The sequence below is a fragment of the Tiliqua scincoides genome, chromosome 4, assembly GCF_035046505.1.
Source record: "Tiliqua scincoides isolate rTilSci1 chromosome 4, rTilSci1.hap2, whole genome shotgun sequence".
Classification (NCBI taxonomy): Eukaryota; Metazoa; Chordata; class Lepidosauria; order Squamata; family Scincidae; genus Tiliqua; species Tiliqua scincoides.
The window spans coordinates 177,382,943-177,410,703 of record NC_089824.1 but is presented as its reverse complement, the minus strand read 5'-3'; the positions used below and the strand labels follow the sequence as shown (position 1 = coordinate 177,410,703).

The following is a 27,761-nucleotide window of genomic DNA, read 5'->3' as shown; positions in this document are numbered from 1 at the left end:
CACAATTGTCAGTATAAGAGCAAGATTATGAACAATTCACTTTGCATGAAACTGGATTTTCTTAACATTTGCCAAAGAGTAAGACTCACAAGAGAAGCTCGTCGAGACACCCTGCTAAGAGGCTTGGAGATCTCTGGGCTTTCCATCTCTAGTTTCTGGAGGAATTCTGGTGGTAGGCGAATATCCATGGGCAGAGAGAGGCGCTTGCTGACATCCTATGGAGAAGAGTAGTCTGGGGTTACTTTCTGAGATGCCTTAAGTCTCCAAAAGATATCAAGACATCCATTAGGTACAGACCCAATGCCATACACATAACCGTGTTCCTTTTTAAATCTTGCTTATTGTATAGTGCAGACCAAGAAGCAGCTTCAGCATTATGGACCCTCCGTAATCAACGAAGAAGAATTATGTAAGTATAATTAAAGACACGCATATCAAAATAGTTTTCAGCTCAAATTGGCTGTGTCCTTTGATGGCAGAAGAAACTATTGATTTGGCTCTGGTTTTGGGGGGAGAAGGGGGAATACTGACTCCAGGGCAACCCCTCTCTAATGATCACATGGGATCATATATTAACCAAACAGTATCTATTCTACAGAACATCTTTCAAACAGGCACAGTCATTCCAAACCTACTTTTTATTACAAGAAGAATCCTAACTATTTAGTTTTTAGAAGACACACTAAAACAATGTTTTTATGTCTTATATAAACTTAAAAGTCTCAGCTGTGTTCCAGCATTCCTAGTTGCAACTCTCATTCTTTCTCGGTGCCCAACAGACTGTTTATTCCTAAAGACAACTTCCTGGTTCAGCCTATACCTTGAACTGCTAGTATTGTATTGTAAAGAGGCTAGTCTTCCAGAATTCCATAAGCATCATTTCTACCATCTGACTGAGTATCTCCACACTTTACAATTGTAGTTACCTCCATGGAAAAGCGGCGCTGGTTGCCATTTCGGTAACGCACTGCTGTTGGAGACTGGCCTTCTGAAGGCGAAGTGGAACTGGGCTGTGTCTGGATGTCTCTGTTCAAATGACTCAGGTGCAGGCGTCCTTGTGCCAGATCTGATGGGGAAAGAAAAGCAGGGACTCACTGGCCGGGTGAACTGCTCAGAGTGGTAACACACAGGTCCCTCTAGGGTAGCATGGGAACAACAAAGCCAAGGACTTCTCTTCCAAACATGGCACGGTTAGAACCAAGTTCAAAATTTCCATCCTACCTCACTTACATGGAAGTAAACCCCTCTGACATCAGTGGGTCCTATTTCTGAGCAAACACAGAAAGAATTAGGCTGTAAATCATTTTAATTCTTAATCCATCCCATTCTGAACACTTAGACCAATTAACAGGACTATTGACCTAAAGTAGGAAACAATTCAGGAACTTGAGGACAGCTGGAAACAATTTACTCCGAACATGGGTTTAACCTGTTAAGTACAAACCTGCTTCTTGATGTCGTATCTTAAGAGTTACATGGTTACTCTTACGTCAGAAATGCTGTTCATCGTGAGGCAAAATCTCACACTTGCCAGAGATTCCTTCTATTATCCAAATGTGATTACTGTCACTCATGGATTCTTTTTCAATGCAAGAAAACAGAATACATTCTGAAACCTATTAGGAATCAACATACATGTGATGTATATCAGGTGGTAAGCAAAACCAACTGCTGGCTCCTAACTTATATATGCACATAAAATAGACAAGGTGTACATTGACCACAGAGATGTTATTTGGCTCTGATTGCTAAGCAGTATATCCCATTTTATCCTGTGGCCACTATAGGACCTGCAAAGGGCAGCAGTTGAAGAAGTAACAGTAATATCCATCATTGGTCTTCCTGCAGCTTTATTTTTTGTTTAATTGTATTTTAATTCTGACCATGAACTGCCTTGGACACTCTCCAAGTAGAAAAGTGAGATAAGAATTCCTGATGGGCATTTTTAAAAACTTTTTAAAAAGTTTTTTTCATGGGAAAGTTTCCCATGGGAAACAGGAAGTGACATTTTTATGCCCTATAAGGCATTCTGAGGCCTGGGGAAGCCCGCCAGAGGCTTATGGAACTGAAAACCGCTGATTTGATTATTCACAATTTTCGGTATCTGCAGGAATCCGAGAACGGATTCCTCATGGATACCGAGGCCCTACCTGTATATGTTTGAAGCAGCCCTGAGATCTCAAGACTTCTGTAGTAAAGAAGACTAGCATTAAATACTTGCTGAATAGTTGTCAGTTTTGCAGCTTTTAAAATTCCCCACTTTTCAACTAGAAGTAGTTTACAAAGGGTGCAATCCTACCCTGCTATATCCAGAGCAGGATAGGGGCCCAAAGTGGCTCAGTCAGAGGTAAGGCGAAACTTTTTCCCTTACCACAGGGTAAGGCACCCTGGCCCCATGGGTCTCCTCAGACTTGCGCCACCTCCTGTTTGGTACACCTATGTCAGTGCCGGGAAGTTGGTTAGGATTACGCCCTTACTTAAATTACTTACTTAAATTACTTACTTAAATTAATTAATTTAATTAATTTTTTTTATTTTGTTGTATGGTGGTGTAAAATTTTTCTTGCATGATGATGTAACTTCTGGCCATGACATCACTTCCAGGTTAATGACATCACTTCTGGTGGGTCCCGATTGATTGTCATTCTAAAAAGTGGGTTCCAGTGCTAAAAAGGTTGAGAACCACTGCCCGAGATGAAGGTGGTTATGGATCACCAACATGCATTATACAACTGAGCTAGATCATGCTCATATGCATTTCAGGTTTACGACCTTTGTGCTCAAAAATGAGAGTCCGCTAATCTAGCCTTGGGGCCACAGTCAAGAAGATACGTGTCAAAAGAGCACTTCATTGAAGTGAAACTATATCTGCCTACCCTTAACTTGCTAGCTAGTTGCGTTGCTATGAAAAACTTGCTATGCGTTGCTATGAAAAATGACCTTTTAAGAAGTTTAAGTGATCTCTTGAGATGGCAGCTCTTGAAGTGTTGTTGAGCCACAAATGGAAAATGAAATCTGAACAGAGCAGGTTCTCAGAAGCCCTCTTTGGGTAGCTACTTCTCTCTGGTCCACGGCCCTGTGCTCAGCACTTAAACCTAGTAGCACTATCATTAATGGCCAGTTGCTAAGAGGCCCTGGAGCAGAAAGCAGAAAGACCAGGCAGCTCAGCAAAAACACTTCACAAGTTCAATTCAGGTTACCCCAATACCTAACGAAATAAATTCTGCAAATTGTCAGTGACAGTACTCCTAGGAGAAACTTGCAAATAAATGAACTGGTCATTTCCATCGCCAATTATCTGCTATCTGAACAGAGCGGGGCCCATTTAATGAGAACTCCATTCTGCTTCCTGCCCATTCCTCTTGCCCTTCCATATGGCAGAAATTGGACTCTTTCACAAAAGACAAAAGATGGAGCACAAGAAAGGGACACAATCAAAGGAGGTTGAATTTGGCAGTGTGCGTGTATTACATAAGCCCTTCACACAGATACTCAGTGCTGCTCTTGCTGAAAAAAACGGAGAGAAAACAAAAATGTGCACAGAATTGTGCAGGTGATAATCCTAAACACAATTTCAATCACATTTAGGAGAAAGTGTGACAGAAAGATGTAAGCAGTTGCCTTGTTGACCTGCTGAATGACCCAGAAATTCAGTCCCCTCCATTTACTGTAAGTTTAGGGTCTTCTTCCTCCCCTTGTGGCTTTGAAGAGATAATAAGCAGTGCCACTAATCAGTGTTCTAGTTGAAGGCACATTTGGCAGAATCCATCAAGAACTACTGCAAGAGTCCAACTGAAATGAATACTCATTAGAAAGTTCTATTCATTCATTTCACGATGTACATATCATGTACATCCCAGCATATCATGCCCATTGTTTACAGCAGGAATGCAGATTCTCTTGTATCTGGGGGCAGGAATGGGCTGTGATGAAGTACTCACAAGACACATCACTACACCAAAAGAACTTGGGGTAGCTTCACTAGGTCAACATGATGTCAAAAAACACATATGACTCACATCAGAACTCAGAAGTTACAGTACTTCTGTGTAATTCCTTACCACCTTCATTCTCAAAACGTGAGGGGGGGGGCAGGTTTGTGCATGTGGAATTCCAGTAAGGAAGAAAGATCCTGCTATGTTCCTAAAAGAGAAGCTGAGGAAGAGATCTACCCAGCAAAAAAGGAGATGGGTTCTAATAACAACAATGGTTGGCAACCTTCAGTCTCGAAAGACTATGGTATAAGCCTACAGCACCCAGTATTCCCAGGCGGTCTCCCATCCAAGTACTGACCACGCCTGACTCTGCTTAGCTTCCGAGATCAGACGAGATTGGGCATGTGCAGGGTAACAACAACAACAACAACAACTTCTTTTTCAGGAAGAAATACAGAAAATAAGAGACAAGGCAATGTATATCCAGAATACAAACCAAGATGATCCTCCCAAATCCGGATAACCCAATTCATGATTTTGGAATATCTGGGATCAGCAATTATTAAAGAATGCAGCACCTGGAATCTGTGTACACCAGGGTAATGCACCTCCTTCCACTCCCTGATACATGGCTGTTGCGGCAAGTCATAGCTCAAGTAATAACTCTGTTTACATCGCAGATCATGGTTTCAAATCCACTCTGTAAGCACAAGGATGACAACCTGATTTTTTAAGAAAAGTTAACAACTGGACTTTATTGGAATGTTCCTGCTGAGATCACTCTGTGCTATCAGCAGAACGTACCAAGGATATGCCATGCCCCATTATTTGCTCTGTGTTCAATGGTCATCTTGATTCTCTAATACTTGAAATCTTCAGTTATTATGGCCAGTGCTGCCACAATATATCTGTATAGTATATACACTATATCTTCTGCTTGAACCTCTATGATAAGCAGAGTGGAAGCCACTCATCAAGGGTCAAACTATTTGCTACACCCACACTGTGTTCTGTGTAACTGTCCCCTAACATTTTTTTAAGCAATTTCAGCCCAAAGTTGCATATACGCAACACGGCAACAATGGATTAAGAACAAAAAATGACCCTTGGAGTCATTTGAAGCTTGAGATCAGTAGTAGAAGAACACTGCCTGGGTAGAAGGGGGTGCTCAATCCTTTGCCAGTTCTTTTCCTTCTCAAAATTGACAACCCTATGCTGCTTCTCTTCTTAAGGGAAAATAAATAAGTAGGGAAAGTTACATGCAACTCTACATTACATGCAGTTGGGTCTAACAGAAGTCAGTATAAATTATTAGGTGGCATCATGCTGTACTAAAGGCCATTGTGGTTATTCAGTCACAAGTAGAGAGGATTTCCTGAGAAACTAAGGTAGGGGCAGCATATGTGAGTACAGGCTAGGGAAGCACTGAGCAGTCAAGAAGCAGTGAACTCTTTGACTTGGGTGGAGTGATGTGGTGAGTGCAGCTAACTGGGTTCTCAGGCTGCAATCCTACCCACACTCTGCCTGGGAGTAAGCCCCATTGACTATAATGGGATTTACTTTTGAGTGGACATGCATAAGATTGGGCTCTCAAATTAGCTACTGCTTGTCACTGCTAGCTACTGCATTGGTACCATTTCCCCTTAAGCTGTAGATTTTTAAGTAGACATATTTTCAACACTATTCCAGCATACTATTCCTCTGAATGATGTGAATTTGCAAAGATTATACTGCCCATCACCCAGGAAAAGGGAGCTGAGTGATGCAATGCATTGTTTGTGTACAAGAAATAAAATATGTCATGAGAATACCTCTTTCTGCTCCTACTGATCGCACAGAAAGGGAAAGGGTAGATGGATGGGTGGAAGCATTGCTGGGAGCAGAAAAGCAGATTTGATAATAGGCTCAACCAGAAGTCTAAATGTACCAAGCTCCCTTCTGGCAGATTCTGCTCTGTCCATTTTATTCACTGCAGGAAATGCAACATATGAGCATGAAAAGGCCAAATACCAGCAGGTGGACTTCGGAGCAAACTAAAATACAATGTTTAGCTGCCCTAGGCATGCCCCCTGCCTGGGTTACTGCTGACAATCCTCCCAGTTGAGAACCGCCTTCCATGGCCAACATGGATTTTACTGTGTTGATTTCAATCAACTTGGACAGTTGAATAATGAGCTCATTCATGAACTTGTACACTGCAAAGATCAAAACACAGCCTGTCTCAGGAAACTCTTCTTGGGGATGAAAAAATTGCAAACGAACATCTAAGAAGCATCAGTATTTTCTAGCTATTATTGCCACTGAACTCAGTGCTACTAAGGCTGCCATCTTATACACCAGCGGTTCCCAAAGCCCTACTCTGATTTTGGGAACATGCTAAGTTGTTGTAGCAGCGGGGTGGGAGCAGGGGTTTGTGGCCCTGATGGTGCTGCAGCGATTGCAGTGCCATGGGGACCCCGGGACATCCTGACATATGTAGGTGCATCCTGCAGCCTCTATGATCCTACCCGTGGCTACAATGAGCTTAGTTCTGCTATTGGAGCTCACTTCCAGTTTGTGTGATCACACAGTAACTGTGAGACATCTACAGAAGACGCATATGTACACGAATACCCTCATAATGGCAGGTTGCAAACATGAACAAATCTGCAAGTCACAAGAATAAAATCTTGGAGTTATTCAATTAATTACTATTGTTCACTCACACAAGAGCAAGTGTACTTATAGGAGGAGGAGTAGTAAATGGAGGAGATCATACTAATTTTAGGATGGGAATTTTCCTCCACTTTTCTGTAAATGATAAGAGGACAAAGCTTGTGATGGAACCATTAAATGGCCGACTTCTGGGATCTGTGAAGTACAGTAGTCTGATTTTAAGCTTCTGTTTAGATTAGTTCCCAAAAAAAGACAAAAGGGTAAATAACTACAATGGCAACATTTATCTTTTTTTAAAAAATGCACACCATCAACAAATAGGAATAGAATTATAATAATGCACCTCCTTTGTTTGAACGACTGCACCAAACCAACTGTATCTCTTTAATGGAGTACAAGTTTTTTTTTGTGATAGGAAAAAAAGGATCCAGAATTGAAACACAAAATCTAAACAAAAGACTGAAAAATCATGGATCCTATCCTTGCACAATACTGTATAGAGTAGACTGCAACAGAGTGACAGTCTGGGTCTAAGGTGCTCTGAAGTGCCAAATGATACAGCACAGTAACAAGATATTCTAACTTCACACCTATGCCGACAGCTAATTATCCAAGAAAATGACCTTGGGGTTGTAGTAGATGACTAACTGGAACCATCAACTCAGTATGTTAGTAGCTGTGGCAGAAAGAAGGCAAATTCAGTTCTACTAATTATTCGGAAAGAAGAGAGACTGCATGCATTATCACGTCATCATATAATGATAGCATGGCCGCATTTACAATATTGTATAAGGCTGTGGCTGCCTCATTTCTTTGGATATCAAAAGTAGAGAAGGTTTAAAAAGAGGGGAAACTAAAATTATCCAAGGGTTAGAGCACTTTTCTATGATGAAAAACTAAATATCTCACAGCATAATCCTATCCGGCAATAACACAAGTGCAGGTGCTGTAAAGAACTTTACACTGACCGCCAGTGCTACAACCAGGCTCCAGGATGCAGGCAGAGGTGAGTTTCACACCGACAAGCACAGTGACAGGCAAAGGGTGCCAGGATGGCGTTTCAGAGGCAGGAAGGGCGTTTTTAAGTGGGGGAGGGTGGATTGGGGACAGGCAAAGCCTGGGGGTGCGGGATCCGCGGAGGCCTCCTCCACTGTACCCCGACTCCCTCCCAAGCCTGGTGACATTACAGTGCAGGTTAGGATTGGGCTGCCCGTTAGTAAGTAAAGAAGAGCCCATGCCAAGCAAGCAGAGTGCTCCACAGGAGGAATCCTATTGGGTGCTCGCACACTAACCACCATGCTAAATATTTACTCAAAAAGACAGAGGATTCAGTGTGAATATCGCAAAGACCTGTTTGATTCTGCTCCACTTTTCATGTGGATTACAGTGGGCCTTGACACTTGGAACGTAATGAGGCTGCATACACTATCAAAGCAAATTAAAAGGGAAAATGCAGATACTGCTGCTGCCTTTGACAATCTCACTCTCTTAATAAATATATTTAAAACATTGCCTCTGCCAAAACATGCTTTTGATCTCCTGGGGAAAGAGGCCAGAATCTCCTTTTGCTTTATGATTCAGGAAAAAACACTGACTTTTAATTACTTTGCTAAGCATCAACATACCAGCTCAGTTCCAAAGACCAAGCTCCAAAAACATCTCCGTTCATATGGCTTATTTGTTCTTGCATCCCAAGAACAGAGAAAAGCCAGGAGCCTCCATCGTTTCTATCCATATCATTTGCTGCCTAGTCTGATGCTACAAAATTGAGAATATTACCTTCATATCCCTTCTGTGAAAAGGGAGAAAGAGATGACCGTTCCTGCCTTAAAGATGTGAAAGAGAAGCCTTGCTACAGCAAGCTTCACGACTTGCCCATGTTCACTCTGGGGCTTTGCAGAGAACAAAAAACCAAACCCAGTTTTAGTGGCTCAGTGCTGGTTCCACTGCAATGCTTCTGGATTACTCTGAAAATCGACATGAATCACAGGCAGGCAGGCAGATATTTCCAGCTTTCCATTTAGGACTGAGGCAGCAAGAGTTCCATCTAGGTAGAGGTGGTTAAGGTGCTTCTTGCATAGATTGCCAAGGACTCTGCGACATACACTTTCTCTAGTTTTGTGCCATTAGACCAAGTTTTGTGCCATTAAACACCAAGGTGACAATGCCTGCAATGCTTTGTGCCCAGTAAGAAAATTGTTTGCTTTTCCATTTGTCATTCTGGGTTTCTGTTCACTATTGTTCCCTGTACCTGAATGAAATCAGCAGAAAGACAGCAAAGTGTGGTTAGATCTGATGAGACTTTCTAGCCTCTTAAAAGCTCTTTGGTTTCAGACTAGTTTTGAAGAGGATAGTTTTGAAGACTGACAGGATCAAGGATAGGATGCCTGGTCCTTTAACACTGACAGCAGTAAGCTCACATGGAGAATAGAGATGTGACATGTACAGTGAAAACACAGTTGTACAAATATGCAATAGAAGCTATTGTACACAATGCTGATTTTCTAGGCTCACATTATTGAGTGGCTTAGGGCGCAATCCTAAAGCACCCTTGGGCCAGCGCATGTCCCTTGCACGGCCCAGGAGGGTCACAAATGTGCCTGCTCAGAAGCAAGCCGCACCAGCGCTCAGAGGTGTGCTGAAGTACAGAGGCTGTATCCAGCCTCTGTGCTAGCTTGCCCCAGATAGGTTGCATCTGCTGAGCTAGGCTGATGAAGGGGTCTGGGGAGGAGGTGGGAAGGAGGTGATCCAGGGTGGGGGGAGGGTGAGTGGAGGGCGGTCTCAGGGGGCAGGTGTGTGGGGCGCGGGAGGCGGGGCTGAGACCCGGCTGTTATGCTGGATCCCAACCCCGTTCCCCAAGTAGTACGGAGCAGATGCAAGCTGCTTCTCTCCTTGGATTTATGCCACTTCTGGAGCTGGCGCAAGTCTGCAGAGACCCATTGTGGTTGCGATGGCTTACCTGGTGAAGGAGAAGAGTTTCCCCTGCCTCCGACTGAGCCACTTTGAGCACCTATCTTGCACTAGATACAGTGCAGACCTCCTGGCCTGCCTGTTCCAGCACAAGATAGGATTGCACTTCACAAGGCATAAGCTTTGGAGCAATGTCCTGTAGTAAGCAAGACTTAATAAGGTCCCATATGAACATAAAAATAGCTCTGCTGGATCAGACCAAAGGCTCATCTAGTTTAGCTTGTTGTATCTCACAGTGGCCCACCAGATGCTTCAGAAAGCACACAAGACAACAAGAGACCTGCATCCTGGTGCCACTCAGGTATCAGAGCTGTCTGTGACAGATCAGGAGAGAGATTGTGGGGTGCTGGTGGACAGCTTGACAAAAGTGTCAACTCAGTGTGCAGTGGCAGCAAAGAAGCCAATTCCATGTTCAGAGTCATTGAAAAAGGGATTGAGAATAAAACAGCCAATAATTTTATGCCATTGTACAAACTGATGGTAAGGCTACATCTGGAGTATTGTCTCCAGGTCTGGTCACCACATCTCATAAAGGACATAATGAAATTAGAAAAGGCACAGAAGGGAGCAACCAAAATGATTACTGGGCTGGGGCACCTCCCAAATGAGGAACAGTGTTTGGGACTCTTCAGTCTAGAAAAAAGGCGCCTGAGGGGGGGCATGATTGAGATGTACAAAATTATGCAGGGGATGGATAGAGTGAATCCAGTACCAACTGGAAAAAGGCAGTGACTTTTTTCTGGGGAAGGGGGTAAGAAGAAGGGGCAATCACACACCTTTCACTGCAAGTTTTCTCTTCCTCCAAATATCAACAGGAGGAGGCACTGCCTCAAAATGTTTTTATCCCAGGCCCTACAAATCTGGCCATTACCTGAGAGTTGAACTGGGACTATCTGTGCAGACTCCACACTCTATTTCAAAGAAACAGAATTTGAACACTCAAAATTCCAATACAGATTTACAAAAGATACAATGGGCAACACAATCCTATCACCCCTCTCCCAAGCCTGTACAAGTCCTCTGTGCTGGCTCTCAGATGTAGCGAGAGTACCATAAAGCATGATTGCAAGGAGGGGAGGTCAGCGCAGCGCCTGAACATGGTATGTACTTAATCCAGCAGGCCGGCACAGGGGGTGAGAAAAGGCAATGGGAAGGCAGAATGGGGGTGGGGAGAGGACGTTTCTGGGCGGGGGAAGGGCAGCCCAGGAGGCCAATCAATCCCAGGTGGGGGAGAGGAATTGACCGAGGCAGCGCAGGCTGGATCATAACCCCTGTCCCTAGCCCAACCAGCCTTACACAGGCTGCTTGGATTTGCACCAGCAAAATCTCAGGCGCAGATCTGAGTAGCCCCATAGGGCTGTCTGAGGTGTTTCTCAGGGTAAAGGGAGTAAAATCCCTTTACTTTGTGTTGCGCCCCAGTCTCAACTTACCTCATGCTAGATACAATGCAGGTATTGGTCTGCCTGTTCCAGAGTGAGTTAGGATTGTGCCCCAAGTATTGCAACCAACCAAATTAATTCAGCATTTTTTAAAGAGAGCACACATCTGTGGAGGATACTTAAGCATAGTAATAGCGCACAATAAAATATATGTATGTGCAAACACCACACAAACACACATACAGGAGGGAGCCCCACACAACATGGCTTGGTAGGGATAGTAGAGGGTCTAGTGCACCTGGCAGTTTGCTAGGGCTCCCTGGTCCACGTAGGTGGGATCCTTCCAACTTGCAGGGAAGGGGTCAGTTCCTTCCAAGTGGTGGGGCCTTGCCTGGCTGTCTCTGTCCTTGTGTTGCAACCCTAACTTCATGGATGATCGCAAACAGCCCGGATACTGAATTTCTCAGCTCTCAAAGAACTCTCACCTGGCACTTTATCAACAAGTTGTGTATACAACTCTTACTTAAATGGATTGTGTGTGCCATTTCAGTGCACTGGACACATGAGCTGCAAATCTCCAGGTGATTTGGATGATGTTGGCCCTTGGCCAGTCCAAACAGAAGAAAACCATCACATAGAGATTATGCAACCAACAAATACGGCCTTCTGCATGACTGGTTTGTACTGGGAACATGGGAAATCACTGAAGATAGAATCTGCCTTTTTCAGGCCAGATGCACAGGATGCTAACTGTCAGAAAGTACTCATGCTTTTGTTTGTCACATTTGCCTGTCTTAATTACAGCTTCCTGCTCTCCACTGCAGGATGTTCCAAGTGTTCATAAGCCATCATGACCACCAATCAGGCATCACCCCCAATCATGGTCATGCTACCCTGATGAATTGCACAGCCTCTGCCCCTGCTGTTCCTCCTTCAATGCTAGACCCATCAGGCTTTTTACCTTCATTTTTCCTGTTGTTGAGCTGGTTGAACTGTTCCGTGAACTCTGCCAATGACTCCTCGATAGTCTCCGTCCGGGGAACCGAAAGGGAAAAACGCCTCTTGAATGTTTTCATCTTGTTCATTGTATTCTGTACAGCCAAGGGACTGCAGGATTCTGGTGGGGAAGAAGGGGGAAATAAGCCACTCAGGAACTTGGTTACATCAGAGATCAAGGTATGTGGCACCACACCACAGCAGCACTAGACTGCAAAGAGGAAAATCTTGCCTTGATTGAAATTGTGGATTTTTAAGCAAAAAGATAGTATTCCACTCAGGAACAATTTACCTATCTGCTTTTGGGATATGGCTTATTTCACATCTGACAAGATGGATCCATTCTTGGAACACACTTTCAGGGCCAAATGCGATTATCACTCTGTCTAAACCTATATGCTTATTCTGAAGATGAACTTGAAAACTGAACTGAGGTTGCAATTTTAGCCAATCCACTAACTTTTCTTCTACCTGCTTTTCAAACCTGCTTTTCTTCTACCTCTTCAAAACCGGGTTTAATGCAGTGGTTCCCAAACTTTTTAACACCGGTACCCACCTAGGTTTATTAGACTTTTTTTTTTTTAAAAGGACATCTAGAAATAATATTTCATTCATTAATTTATTCACAAGTAATAACCAGAAAAAAGTCTCCAACATTTATCTCCCTATATTTACACAATCTTGCAAGCTTTAGGAGCTCAGCTCCTTGCAGGGCAGTTAGCAGCTGCAGGAGCTAAACTCTTTGCAGGGTAATTAGTAGCTACAGTGTCTGATTTTTTGTAACAGCTCCAGAGCCTGAGGCAATTAGTTATCTGATCTTTCTATCATCCTTTGGTAACCCACCAAAAATCAGGTTGCAGCCCATTAGAGAGTCCCAATCCACAGTTTGGGAACCACTGGTTTAATGAGAAGATGGGTCTTTTCTACGGCAAGTATAGGTTGTGGCTTGGCAGGGGTTCCATTGGCAGAGCTCCCATGGATGCTGAAAATTGTGTTAAATAAAATCAATTTAAAAAACCATGTCCCTTTACTCAGCAGTTTAAAAATAGCCTGGTTTACCATTGTAATGCGGGAGAGTGGCGGCAGGCAGGCAGGCAGGCAGCTTAGTTTCAATTCACTTCAAGGCAAGCAACCCCTCCCTTCCCCTTGGAGCACTCGACAGAATGCAAAGAGGAGATAATAATCACTTCCGCATTCTTTTGCACGTGTTGGAGGGGTTGCTTGCCTTGGAGTGAACTGAAACTAAGGTTTCTAAGCCCATGGAGAGAGTTTGACTGTTTGATTGCCTGCTTGCTGCAGCTCTCCTGCATTACAAGGGTAAGTGAGGCTGAGTAAAGGGACATTTTTCCTATAAAGGATCTCTCTCTCTCTCATTGCATTGAGATAAAAAGGCAGCTGAAAAATCCATGGATAATTAGGTTATACTTATAATGCAAAGTGAATCCCTGCAGTGCACTGTATTTGATTGCCTCAGATTGTTTAGATATGATGCCTTCAGGGAGTAATAGAAAACCTGAATATTTCATACCAATTGGATAGGTAAACACATACATTAAAAGCAGAAGAAAAGCTGCTAGATTTCGCCACTAAAATGAAAGCAAATCCTAAAAGGACAGAGCATCTTTAAAAATTGCCTGCAAAACAGGTTCCTTTTACCCAGTCTCCAAAAGTGTTGAGTTATTATGCCTTAAGGTAGTTGTATGATCCCTGAAAATTCCTTGCAGTTTGGGTGGAAAATATCAAAAGTCACAAGCATCGGAAGATAGAGTGGGGGAGAGGTCTCTATTGAAAATAAAGTACTGTAAAATGAAAATGAATGAGAACAACAGTAAAAGAAATCAAACGGTAAATGAAACTAAAATATAAACAATAAACACACCCCTTCCCATTGGAGTGAGTGTAGAGATAGGCAGTGAGTTCAGATTCCTACTCAGTCACTGGCTCACTGGTCGACAAGTACAAATCACATTCTCAAGGTTATTTAACACGCAAAAGAATTTTTGCAAATCCTATATACATATCACCATGTGTTTTAATGTACACCATATGCACATTGACGTATTTGTACCTGTAAGGGTAGATGGAGGACAAGACGGGTGAAGCACCTAGTAAACCCACATCACCCTTTTTATTAGGTAAACTGGAAATGAACTGAGAAAAGGAAAGGTAGTTTCCTCTGTCACCAAAACCAAACCCCAGATAGAAGAAGGTAGCCTTGGAAAAACCTGCTTCTCAGGGAGTGCCAAAATCTGGGGATTTCCCCTTAAAATTAAAGCGTAGCAGCATGTGAGTGGTCTGGGAGACAAATGCAATCCACTTCTTCCTGAATGAACTGAGACCATGCAGGTAGAACAGTAAAAATACAAGAAGTTTCTTCAAAGGATACAAAGTGTCTAAGAAATGGAGAGAAGGATGCAAGGAAGGCACTGATCCTTTTTCAACAAAGGGAGACAGAAAGGGTGGCAGCAAAGGTTGGCAAGGAAATTAATGAACAGCAATGAAACAAAACCTGATGCAACTTCTTGTACTACTTTCTCCACCCTACTTCATAGAATCATAGAGTTGGAAGGTACCTAAAAGATCATATAGTACAACGCCCTGCCTGTAACAGAATTTACACTGTTCCAGGTTCTTGGCATGTACATCACTATTTAAGCAGGATGGGCAGACAAGCCCCCACGGAGCATCGCGCATGCTCCCAATATCAGAACTAGGCAAGTGTGCCAAGGAGGCTGCATTCCACCTCTTAACGCTAATTTACTGGTGGGATTGGATACTAGGGGTTACTTGAGCCACTTGAATTTCTAATTCCTGGTTATCGAGTTGGCTCCATGTTCCAATCAGCTGGCTCAGAGCCCTGTCCTTTGTGTAGTTGGGAAGGAAGATGGTAGTTGGGAAAGTCCAACCAATAAACACAATAGGGCAAACATACCCCTATCACAATAAGGCAAACACCTTTGAATAAAGCACCAGTCACTTCAGGATGTTGAGACCTCACAAAAGCCACTGAGGTGACAGAACCATCCAAAAGAGGTGTAAAATGAACCCCCCCAAAGGAAAAGAAAATCAGGAATTTTCACTACAGTACCCAAGTTGGATTATATTTGGGATTTGCACAATTTTCTACACTGTAGTGTCGTTAGCTATTTTGTATGTCATGAAGTGACCTATTGATGTCATAAGTTTCCATTTATAAGTGGACTGACAAAGGATGAAGGCCAAACTAGATACAACATTAATCATGCCATTTGACCCCGGCACCAATGGGAACTTCCTCCTCAGGGAAAGGGCAGTTATGGAGGCAAGATGAGGACCACAGTGGAGGGAAAGAGTTAAAGCCTCTCTGCATGCCCATTATGGTCCAGAATCTGCTCCACCCAGCCCCATTCCTATCCCCACCCTGCCCATGGCTGACTTTTAACAAAAAGCACACAGCACAAACATAGATCCAAATGACATGATAGACCCATCTTACTATATAGGTATATTACAAGATTAACAGCTCAATCCTGGGCTGCCCGGCATGCAGGACGGCTGTGGCGCCAAAATGGCTGCCATGGCACCCTGAGCTCTGTGGGTCCCACCCCCTCCCTTCTGCCGTTATGCCTTCTCCCCGCCCTCCTCCCACCCACCCCCATCCTGGAACGTCTTCCCCCACACCCCCATTTACTTCTCTGCCACCCAGTGCTTCGCATGGAGCGCCTGAAGGCAATCCTCTGGCCTTCAACTGGCAATGGTGCAGTGCAGGCTTGTGCAGGGCCAGCAGTAATGCTAGTAAATGTGCCTTATGGCACATTTGCAACAGTATGTGCCAGTGGTTAGCTGGCGCGCACAGTTCAGGATAGGGCCCTAAGGCTACAATCTATACACACTAATCTGGGAATAAGACACACCGAATTCAGTGAGACATAAGTCTGAGTAAACATGCATAGGATTATGCTTCATATCAAATAAAAGACCAAACATTTGCCTTTCCCAGACAGAAGAATACTTGGGGATTTTTTTTTTTTAAAGGGCAGAGGAATACATGGACTCTACTATAAAATCCAGAAGGATTTTGCATTCAGACAAACTTTTTTTTCTTTTTGTGCTATTGACATTTTCACCCATATTCCTCTGTAGATAAATGTTACATCAGAATCAGCCTGAAGGTCTAAAGTACTTGGCACTTTAAAAGTAATATTAATCAACAGCTCTGCCGGCCTGTGCAAGCTCAGCAGGGTATTGAATAGGCCATCTAGGGAATAGGAAAAAGATGCTGAAAAAGTGATTTCCACTCCATCATCCTGCATTTTCCCTAGTGAGCTTAGGCATCTTATGGCCTCATTAACCTTGGGCTAAAAATTTGCCATAATGCTTCTCAAGGTAGAAACCCAAGTCTAATTTTTGCATCCTGCCAGTTTAAGAATTTGACATTTTGGGGGGCCCAATATGAGGCCACGATGTATCAACCTAACTGGAAGAGATCCAGAATATTATGAAATTATTACTGGAAGTGTCAAGCTAATATGCAGATAGTTGGTACAAAGAATGTACTGCACAACATTTAAGGAAAAAAACCCTTTCCCCCCCATGTATTGCTTATGGACAAAATGTGTTTATTTTAGGGTATATACCTCACCTTTCCAATTAGTTCAAATGAGCCAACAACCATTTTAAATAGAAAGTTTAAAATAAATCAAATAGAATACAAAAAATAAATAAAAACAGCAGCACTGACCTGTCCCTGCTCCAGCTGATTAAAACAATTGAGGTAAAAATTGTGTATAGAGGCCAGATTTTTGTTCTGTTTATACTGTACTGTGTATCAGAACTTCCCCCAGTTATAGTGCAATCCTGTGCTTGCCTATGCAGAAGCCCCATTGTGTTCAATGGATAGAAGTGGGAGAAAACAGTGATAAAATAAAAACATATAACACCGCTTTCTGCACTTCTAACTTTGGAAAACACCGAAATCTGTGAAAATATAAAACCGTTTTCTCCCACCTCTATCAACGGGGATTACTCCCAGGGAAGTGTGTATAGGGTTTGCAGCCTTAGGCTGGACCAAAAATCTGGCTTACTGCCATCATTTTACTCTGTGCAAAGTAAAGCAAACACATACATTTTTTTTTTAAACTGTATGCATTTCCTTGGACAATTGGCATATTTGGCTCAGTGCCATCATCACAAAGAAACAGAACACACAAAGCTGGTATGTATAAGCTTAGAATAGTTTGAACTCACTTAACATAGGGCCAATCCAATCCAACTTTCCTGTACTGATGCCACAGAAATGCAGCCCCAAAAGAAGGGAACATTTGTTCCCTTGCCTTAAGGATGCCTCTAGGACTACCCCCCCCCCCCACAGCAGGATGCAGCACATGCCCTGTTGGCACAGCTGCATCAGTGCTGGAAATTTGGATAGGTTTGAGCCCTTAAGGACTTAAAACTCTTTTTTGTAATGTTAAGAAAAATTATAGAAATATATCAGTCCCTTTAGTTATGGTTTTACAACTCATGTTTCCATGAAACATAAAGTAATTGTTTCTGTTCATTGCGAATAGAAGTGGTGTGGGGCAGAGGCAACATGCTATGCTCTTGGTAAGTAAAGGGAAGGAGGTAATCTCCAAGTAACCAAGCAGCACTGAAGGAAGAAGTGGGGGGAGGGGGACCTACTGCAGCTCCATACCTTTTCTGTTCACTCATCTGATGGTTATGAAGAACCAAGCAGGCAGCGAGAGGTAGCACCTAGATCAGTGGTCTTCAGCCTTTTTCATGCCACAACCCTAATAAATAAAGTATGAGACTGGGGACCCACCAACAATCCCACCCCCACTGAGATCCTATTTGTCCACCCCCATCCCTCATTACACCCTCCCAGCACAATTCACTACTGTGTTTCCCCCAAAATAAGACATTTTCTTATTTTTGGCTCAAAACAACACACTAGGTCTTATTTTTGGGGTAGGTCTTATTTTTTTTAATGTAAATATACAACAATCCACAGTCATTCATGTACAAAAATATATACAATACAAAAATATCCCCTCAGCACCCAGGAGGATGCCTGCCTGCCTGCCTACTCAGAAGTCAGTCCCTTTATAGTTAATGGGACTTAATCCCTGGAAGGTGTGGAGAGCCTCAGAGCCCGGTAGGCAGGGTTGCCTCGCTTGCTGCTTCCCACCTCAGCTCCTCCTCAGCGTCCTCTGCCCAGCAGGCGCTTTCTAGGTGGCGCGCGGGAGTGCAGCGTTCCCAGTCATGTCCACCCGCCCCGCCTGAGGATCCCTCCTGCCCCCCCGCCCGTCCTGGCCCTGATCACAACTAGGTCTTATATTTCAGCAATTCTCAAAAAACACACTAGGTCTTATTTTCGGGGAAACACGGTATAATCAAACATTCTTATTAAAGAGAGCAGAAAAAGTTACCGTGAAGCCTGGCACTAATGAAAGCTATTTTAGCACAATTGCTAAGAACTTGAGCAGAATGGGATCCAATCTCCTGATACCTGAAGGGGATGCCATCCCCTTTACATGGTGGTGCTCTGGTTCAGTGGTCTTCAACCTTTTTTGTTCCCGTAAGTTGTCATGACCCACAACTGAGGCTTCGTGACTGCACTGGGGTCACAACCCCAAGGTTGACAAACACTGACCTAGATGATGATGCTTCACAGAGCTTAGCGTTAAGTCTATACTTGCTTACGACCAGCACTCCCGCCCCCATCTTCAAAGATAACAGCAAAGGATATAAAAGAAATACAAACACAGGGAGCAGACTGCCACAAACTATGCTTCCAATCATGCCTCCCAGGTCATTTTTTTTAAAGAGAGGGAAAAGTTTTAATTGAAAGGCAATGGAGGGATGAGGATGCAATCAGAAATGAAACTGTGACAGGGGCAAAGACCTAAACCTCTTTTCATGCCCCCACCACAAATCATTATTTATGAAGACCAAATGCACCAGGACATATTACATGCTTAGGGTAATTTGGCTCTAACTCAGCTATGCCTCTTGAAGCTGTCATCACAGATTAGGAAAGACACAAACAAAACCAAGCGGATGCCAGCATATTTAACAAGCAGCCAAGGAAACTATGAAAGACCAGACGACTTCCTTTCCAAAATGGAAGTCTTGCCCAAACAACAACCCAAAAGGAGCCCAAACTCTGGCAGAAGAAATAGAAGTTGGCAATAAGGCAAGCCAGCAAAAATAAATATCATACATAAATAAAACAGATATTTTTAGCAGCATGCTCTTCAAATTCTTAAGACAATGAAATACTTCTTTAAATACTTTAAATACTTGAGAAATAGGAAGTCAGCAAGAGAGATAATTGGGCCACTGGGCAACAAAACAGTGAAAAGATTGCTAAAGAGGGAACAGGACATGGCTGAGAAGCTAAATGATTTCTCTTAGTCAGCCTACACTGCAGAAGATCCTGGACATCCATAACTAAACTGCTTTTTTGGGTGGGGGGTGGGGGGACAGGGTATCTGAAGAACAGGCGACAAGGGATTTATGCCGCAATCCTATGCATACTATCCTGGGAGCAAACCTCATTGAACCCAGTGAGACATACTTCCAAGTAGACATGCATTGGTTTGCACTGGAAGTTCAAGGGCTCATTGAAAAATTATGAAGAGGCGCTTGGTGTGAAAGAAGTAGTGCCCAGGTTCCTGGGGGCAACTGTGACTTAGAGAAGGAATAGGAATGTCTTTTGAAGAACTGCTGTGTTATGCAAGGCAGATACCCATATACCCACACAGCTGCTCACATTAAACAACTTCCCAGCTACCACATTTTTTCAAGCCATTGACAGGCTCCCTTTTCACACACACACCCCACACATGCAGAGGTGAACCAGCACAACCAAGTGGATGATGAGGCCAATTCTTACACTGAAGCAGCCTCCCACACTCCAAGAAATGCATGCAGAACAGGACAATGTCAGAATGCAGAGAGAGAGAGACTTAAAGGACTATTTATTTTCCAAAGAATACCTACTTGGGTCTTTGTTCATTCTTGCAGAGCTTATGGAAAAACACAGGACTGCATTCAACAGCCACTAGCAGATGTCTTAATTCTGCGAGGTTTGCTCAACATGCTAGTTCTTCTGACGTAGAGCTTAATCTCAGTGTATTCAGAATTATGGGTTTTTTTGAACATCTGAATTGCAAGGAGAGCATCTATTGCTACCTGAATCAGAACAATGCTGAAAGCATCTGTACTGACTCATCTGCAGCTATGCACTCTGCAAACATTAGAGTAGCAAAATGTTTGGCCTTTTTTAACAGGAAGAAAAGACAGACTGATTGCATATACCTTCCACAACCCTAGTCAACAGTCACTTTTTCACAGGGCAAATGTTGAACTGCTGTCCTGCAGAATCTGTGCTACTCCTATAAAGTGGAAAGGCTACAACCTTATCAGGAAAGCAAAGGGTGATCCTCTCCGTTTCATTTGGTTATATCAGAGGCTCTGTCACTGCCAAAAAGATTTTTCTTCTAGAGTGGTAGCAAAACTACAGAGGAGAGCTGCCAATATCAGTGTGCAAAAACCGAGAGCATACAGTTAATTTAGCAGCTCCAGATCATTTCCAGTATGCCTGCTTCAGCCTTTTTAGCCGGAGGACTAGTCGTGTTTATCCAATTGCGGAAAAGCACACACCTGCTACGTGAGAGTGGCACTGTTTATTTCTGATGCAATTACCTTCCTGCACTGAGCTGGTCCAAGTAGCTGTTCAGCGATGTAGATGCAACAGGACAGAACCTACCCATAGGGAGCTGCTGATAGCCCCTTAGGATGCTGAAAACAGATTTACTTCATTTTACTTTGCTTTGAGTGCATTTTTCCTTGTTTTCTCCTTTCCCTCTTGGAGAAATTACATCCAGTTCTATTCCTGTGGTGATCATTTTGCTTCAGTTTCTGCCTTACGCTGTCATCCATTTCCAATTTAATAAACCCATATTTCTCCCTTCTTGTACTTCACGTTGGGAATGGCTGTTTCATACTTCTTGCAGTATGCCAGATAACTAGGGAATACTCTGTGTTAAATAAGGAATTTGTAGCCAGCCTAAGGCACCAATCCTACTAAGGGAGGCCTTGCATTGCTGGAACTAGTGTTCTGTCAGCACAAGGCCCTTGACAGCAGTGTGAAAACCAGGCCACTGTTACACACTTCCAGGTCGCTGCTACAAATGAGCACAGCGGAAGCCTCAGGATCTTCAGATGGTGCTGGGAAATTGGCAGCAGAGTCATGTCAGTGATGGGGAGGGGGAAGGAGGGTGGATCATTGCAGCACCAGCATGTGCCAGATTCTATCCCCTCTTTCTCAGGTTGTTCTGCCACTTTTCTCTCCTTAGACACAGGCCAGCAAAATAGCTGGTGTAGGTCCAAGGAATAGGTGACTGGGAAGCTTTTGATGAAGTAAATATTTTTACTTATCTCCTGCTGGTTGTCAAATCACCCCACCAACACTGGATGCAGTATATGCTCCACCAGCATGGCTTCACTGGTGCCAACGGTGGGGGATAGGATTGGGCAATAATATACACAAGCTAATAACAAACAGTGGGCCCTTCTTATCCACAGGTTAGGTATCCATAGATCTGACTATCTGCGGATGCCAAACCTATGGCTGGAGGGCCTCAGAAGGCCCCGAGAAGGCACTTCCAGTTTGCGCTGGCAACTTTCAGTCGCATCTGGGAAGCCTTCTGAGGAGGCTAGGAAGCCATGTGTGACCTCTGAGGGCTGGGTACTGCCTACAGGTAAGCCGCTGCAGTGCTGCATGGTGCCACTGCAGATTCCATTCTGTGTCTGCAGGGGGTCCTGGAATGGAACCCCCATGGATACTGAGGACCCACTGTACATAAGTCAGCACAGAGCATCTTCACTTGTTTGCTTTTGAAAAAAAGCAAGTTTCTAGTTCAAGAAGAAGTTTGAAAGTGTTTATTGGCAGCTTCTGATAAAGTTGCAAAAGCCAGAAAAAGGACCAATGAGGATTTCTAGTGGTCAGGTTCTTGGTGACCTGCATAGCTTCATTTCTCAGGGCAATCAGAAACATAAAATTGCATAACACAATATACAGATGTGCTCCCTTATCTGTGAGGGTTCTGTTCTAGCCAAAACCTTGGATGTGGGTGAACGCCTGTGTCCGTGGTCTGGACCCACCAGAGGCGAGGGGAGACCAGCTCCGCTCCCCTCCAGAGGGGCTTCTGAGCTCAGTAGAGGGTGTGGAAGTCCATCCACAGCCTCTGCTGGGCTGAGACTGAGCTCTAAAGCTCAAAACACGTGACTTCTGGTTTCAGAAGACTTCCCCAGGCCTCCCAATGCCTTATAAGGCATTAAAAAGTCACTTCCAGTCTCTCCATGGAACCAGAAGTCATGTGTTTGGAACTCTAGAGCTCTGTCTGAGCCTGGCAGAGGCCACAGATGTCTGTCCATGGCCTGTGCTGGCCTCAGACTGAGCTCTAGAGCTCAAAACACGTGACTTCTGGTTCCATGGAAAAACCGGAGCTCAGAGGACCCTGAGCTTAGAGAATCCTCTGGAGGAGAAGGGAGCAGAGCTTCTCTCGCCTTCAGAGGGGGTTCATGGGGGTGTGTGCATGGGGTGCCCCACAGACCCAATCCATAGATAATTGAATCCTTGGATACGGGCCCACCCTGTATGTGTATTTTCATAACATAAATCAGTTGCAGAATTCAAGATTCCTTGGTGCTTTTTTTTAAAAGCACAGCATATATAACTCTCTCTGCCCCCACAAATTACTATTAATAAATAAAAAATAGGATTACCTTGACATAGTGGTCAGCAGACTGCCTTTCAGTCCAAAAAAAGATGGGTGAGTGAGCCCTACAGCTGAGCTTACTTACAATTACAATTCCTCCAGTAAGCTGGTGATGGAGTACAATGTCTCTGAACGTCTGAATGTCTTCCAGAGACAAATTTAATAATTGGCTAACATTCCCGATAATGATAAGATGCTGATAAGGTACGATAAAAAGATTACCTTGCATGCTAGAACTGACCCTTTAGTCCTATGGAAAGCTCTCCTGATGTATCCCAATTCTGACCTGTACTCTTCCCTGCAACCCAGATGCCAGTCTTGGAACATCCCAGTCATATTCAAAATTCATTTTCCATCATAATCCACAAGAGTTTTCCTCTTTCAGTCCAGCATGCCCCTAGTAAAAGTTACTATTAGTTTGACACTACTTACTAATGCCGCTCTCATGCAATCTACTCTCATGTGATCTACTACTGCTCTCTCTCTCTCTCTCCTGTTCTCACGTACTGCCTTCCTCCACAGGAATACTGACTTGAGCTTATCAGATCCTCAACAGTTCTTGAACTGCCCTACAGTATACTCTGCAGATGGGCTTAAAATAAGCATTCACTCACTTACTTATCCAGGATTTTGCACATGTATCTATACATGATGCATGTTTACACAAATCCAGCATACAGCTCCTTTTTAAAAAAATTCCAGATTTTCCTCCCCCATGACACATATCCCAATCCGTCAGATCAACCTATCCTGCAGGCTGTTGCTTTTCCTATCTTAAGCCATTTCTGCCCAATGTTGCATATATGCAACAGGGATGAAATGTGTACACCTGTGGGCTAGGCAGAAATGGGTTAATTAGCCACAGATACACAACGCAGTCTGGCTAGCAGCAAAGTGTCTCATGGAGGTACAGGAGAAGTTGTGGTGGGAAAAACCACATCCCAGTCAATAAACCCCTTTGCTCTATGGCTTGACAGCCCTCTGTTGAACCAGAACAGCCTGTCTTCCAGCTGCAGCCAAAGCAGAACCTGTAACAAGTCCTTCCCTCTCCCAACTGGGATGGAGTTGTCACATCTCATAACATATACTAGCCACTGCTCAAAAAAGGGGCAAAAACCACTATTACAGCAATGGTTCAAACTGGCTGTTGAAAAAATATGGTTACCGAAACCCTGTCACTGGTTAGCTGAGATTGTCCTCAGTCCCAAAATGGGCACAATCAGCAGATTTCTAACTACCTTACTAAGAGCATTCTCACATTGCAGGCAAGATATGGAGGAGCTTCCAGAGTTCCAGACATTCAGGGCTGTTCCCATCGCATTAACTCTACTGCGATGTGCAAAGCCAAGCCGAGGGCTTGGCCAAGGTGCAGTTTGTTCTCTAGCTTGTCCCATGATGGAATGTGAGCACAAACACACACTGATCACATTCCAGACTGATGTGGTCAGACGCAGCATCCGGAAACTAAAGCATCATCTCTCCATGGCAACAGAACACTTGGGTTAGAATGCCTGTATCCAAAAAGCTTAACAGATTATCTGTCAGTGACACACACATTCTGTGGCTAATCGGCTGCTGTTGCCAGGGGCCGACATTAGTAGGCCAGTCCTTTACTTTTTGTGCCCTCCAGCACTAGGCATTTGCTCAGAACTCCAAGATTTACTTTTTCTTTTTCTCTTTTGGTCAGTCAGGATCAGATGACAATGACAATGCCCTCTAGGGATGCCAAGTAGCCTCTTCTGTTCCTAGGAGTGCCCAAACCTCCCATTGGAGTTGTCTAGCAACTACACTTTTGTCCCTGTGTTCTAGCTTTGGCAAAACAGCCAGGCAAGCACACTGGGTGGAGGTGGGGTGATAAGGAAAAGCAGAAAATGAGTACAGGAAGAAGAAGGGCTGAGATTAAAGGAAAGGACTTAGGACCCAACCCTATCCAATTTTTCAGCGCTGATGCAACCACAATGATGCCCCAAGGTAAGGAAACAAATGTTCTCTTACTTTGAGGAGACCTCAGTGACTGCCCCCCCAACACAGGATGTAGTACACGCTCCGTTGGCACAGCTGTATCAGTGCTAGAAAGTTGGAAAGGATTGAGCCCTTATTTAGCACATCAAAATCACCACTGGTTTTTCTTATGCCACCACCAACAACAACCCCACCTCATTCAACTGTTGTGCAATGCTCCTTAATGTTTCTCTAGTTCCACATATGGGCACAATATTAAAAGGGAATAAAATAAGGTTCTGGTGATAAACACTGCAAGCTTTAGAACAGGGAACTGAGACTCTGTTGAGAGATTCAGGGCAGACCAAAGAAAATACTTTTCCCCCCACACAACACACACATTTATGGAACTCATGGTCATGAGGAGTGGCAACAACTAGCTAAGATGGCGTTACTAGTGAATTAGACAAATTCATTGTGGGCCAATCAATGGCTATATACCACAATGTCTACAGGAAGCTTTCAGGTTCAAAAGCAATATGCCACTAAACACCAGTTTCAGCTGGGCAAGTTGACTGCCTTCAAGTCTTGCTTGTGAGTTTCTTGGAGACATCTGGTCAGCCGCTGTGGGACTAGATTAAACCAGCAGGGCCTCTCTTAACATTGTTCCAAAAAGATATGTTCTAAAACAGATCATTTCCTCAATTGACAGCTCCAGAACTTGGCTGTCGCACGCAAGTGTGAATGAGCCACTAAAGAAGAAGAATTATAAATGCTTTTGTCTGGCAATCTGGGTGAAGCATGTCAAATGGTGTTTAGCTATGGTAACAATTAGTTGCTGGCTTGCTTATCTAGCATTATGAGAAATAGCCTCTAAGCAGCCATGCAAGGGACAGGTGGTCACAGCAACAGGTGGCCACAACTATCAGTACCACCTTTGCACTAGTGTGTAGTGTTGTCCCACCTCTTACGAACAGATGTGTTAGCTAATAAAGCTTTTTTAAAAAACAGTTTGATGAAACAAAACAGCACTGTAATGAATTGTGCTAGCTTCTAATAACCTGAATAGATGTAAAAACTATATGAACAACTGGACTGTTTTCTTTGATTTTTTTTTAAATCTCAGGAGCCCAGAATCAGCCGTAATATTTAACACTTTTTAAAACAAAAGAAATGAAACTGTAGCCATGAAAGATAAAGTGCATTTTAGGTTCAGTTATACTAAGTAATCACCTGGCCTGGTCTTGGAGCATTTTGTGTATGACTGCTTATTATAAGCCGTTCAACTGCTTATTGCAACATTAACAACAGAAAGTACTCCTTCACAGGATGTATCATTAACTTCTGGTACTCACTGCCACCAGATGCAGTGGTGACCACTTACCTAGACTTTTAAGTTTGTGAGCCTCTTACAGCTGAATCCTATCAAACTCCCCCTTGCTGATGCAGCCACGCCACTGATGTTTGTGTTGCAATCTGCGGGGCGCAGTTCTGGAGGTCTCCTCTGGGTCAGGGAACATTTGTTCCCTAATGTTGCTGCTGCGATGGGTCTACTTGCATCTGTACCAGCAATTTTTCCTGCTTCAGCTCTGAGTGGACCCGGGAAGGTGAACAAGGCTGGGAAGCACAATGGCGGTGCTGCTACCACTGAAACCACCCCATTTTCGGGCTCAACATGCAGCCCTCCTTGCGCCTGTCTCTGCCCTGTTCCTCTCCCTTCCCATCCTAACTTACTAGCGCTAGGACTTTTTCAGAAACTGCATGAAATGGCAGGTCACCTTTTATGACCGACATAAAACACACTGCACTGTTGGAACACAAGCTCTGGTGGCACAGCAGGCCCACAGGATTGGGCCCTAAAAGACAGGGAGCAATTTGTTTATTGATTTTGCTAGGCAAATAGTTCTATGAGGGGTTTTTTTGTGCTTGCTAAAAGCAACATATAAATATTCTTAATATTAACAAAATTTTTAAAAATTCATGGGAGATATCAATGCTAATTAACAACAATGGCTAACAACCTCCAAGTTTCGAAGCACCCATTAATGCTAGATACTGGAAGTCACACAAGAGAGGGCTCTTGCCTTCAGCCCTGCTTAGAGGCATCTGGACAGTCACTGCTGAAAACAGGAGGCAGGAGCACATGGTCTGATCCAGTACACTCTTCTTAAGCACTTTTGGGGGAACCATTGCAGTTACAGCAGGTGACTGCTAGGAGAAGTTTCCTTATGCTTCTAGCCACTATTCATTGGAGAATTTGATGTCACTTGATTAGTCAAACCTATTAATTTATTATTTCATTCGTCAAGCAACTGGATTCCCACTTAATAGCAAACAGCTTCAGAACTGTGTAGGATTCACCTTAGAAAGGGCTCTGCAAGTTACAGCATAATCCTGTATTGTGCTGGAACAGGCAAGCCAGGAGGCCTGTGTTGTATCCAGCGCAAGTTTGGGGCCTGACATACCTCAGCTGGAGGCAAGGGGAAACACTTCTCCTTACCCCCGGGTAAACCACCACAGCCCCAATGAGTCTCACTGAACTTGTGCCACCTCCAGCGGTGGCATAAGTTCAAGGAGAGCAGAGTACAGCCACTAAGTGCTGCTCAGAGAATGGGGTTGGTATTCTGCATAACAGCCGGGTCCCAGCCCTGCCCTCCTGCTCCCTGCCCACCCACCCCTGGGACTGCCCTCCCTGCGTCCTGGAACGCCTCCCTCCTGCCCGCCCACTCCAGACCCCTGTGTCAGCCAAGCTTGTCCAACGCAACCCACCCTTCCTAAGTCAGCATGGAGGCTGGATACTGCCTCTGCGGGCTGACGCGCAGCCCTGCGCTAGCCCAGCTGACTCCTGAGAAGGCGCAATCGTGCTTTATGGAACGTTTGCGACCCTCCTGGGCTAGCGCAAGGGACTTGCGCCAGCCTAACCCTAGGTTAAGATTGTGCCCTTAGAGATATTTATTCATGTTTTACAAATGCGAGACTGAGAAATTGCTCAGTTTTGTAGTCAACTTGTTGCAGTGCTGCTCAATGAGGGGGGGCATGATTGAGACATACAAAATCATGCAAGGGATGGACACAGTGGATAGAAAGACGCTCATTTCCCTCTCACATAACACCAGAAC

At 44.0% G+C, this 27,761-nt stretch overlaps 1 protein-coding gene across 2 annotated transcripts in view; it reads right to left on the bottom strand.

Annotated features, from left to right (window-relative positions):
• The window catches only part of CDK18 (cyclin dependent kinase 18), an 89,145-nt gene that overhangs the window by 19,187 nt on the left and 42,197 nt on the right, over positions 1–27,761 (bottom strand). For both annotated transcript variants that reach the window (XM_066623045.1, XM_066623046.1), the window contains exons 2-4: positions 11,901–12,056; positions 927–1,066; positions 90–215 (exon numbers count right to left, since the gene is read on the bottom strand). In XM_066623045.1, coding sequence (XP_066479142.1) covers positions 90–215; positions 927–1,066; positions 11,901–12,024 — 390 coding nt within the window. In that variant the 5' untranslated portion in view covers positions 12,025–12,056. The remainder of the gene's footprint in view (positions 1–89; positions 216–926; positions 1,067–11,900; positions 12,057–27,761) is intronic.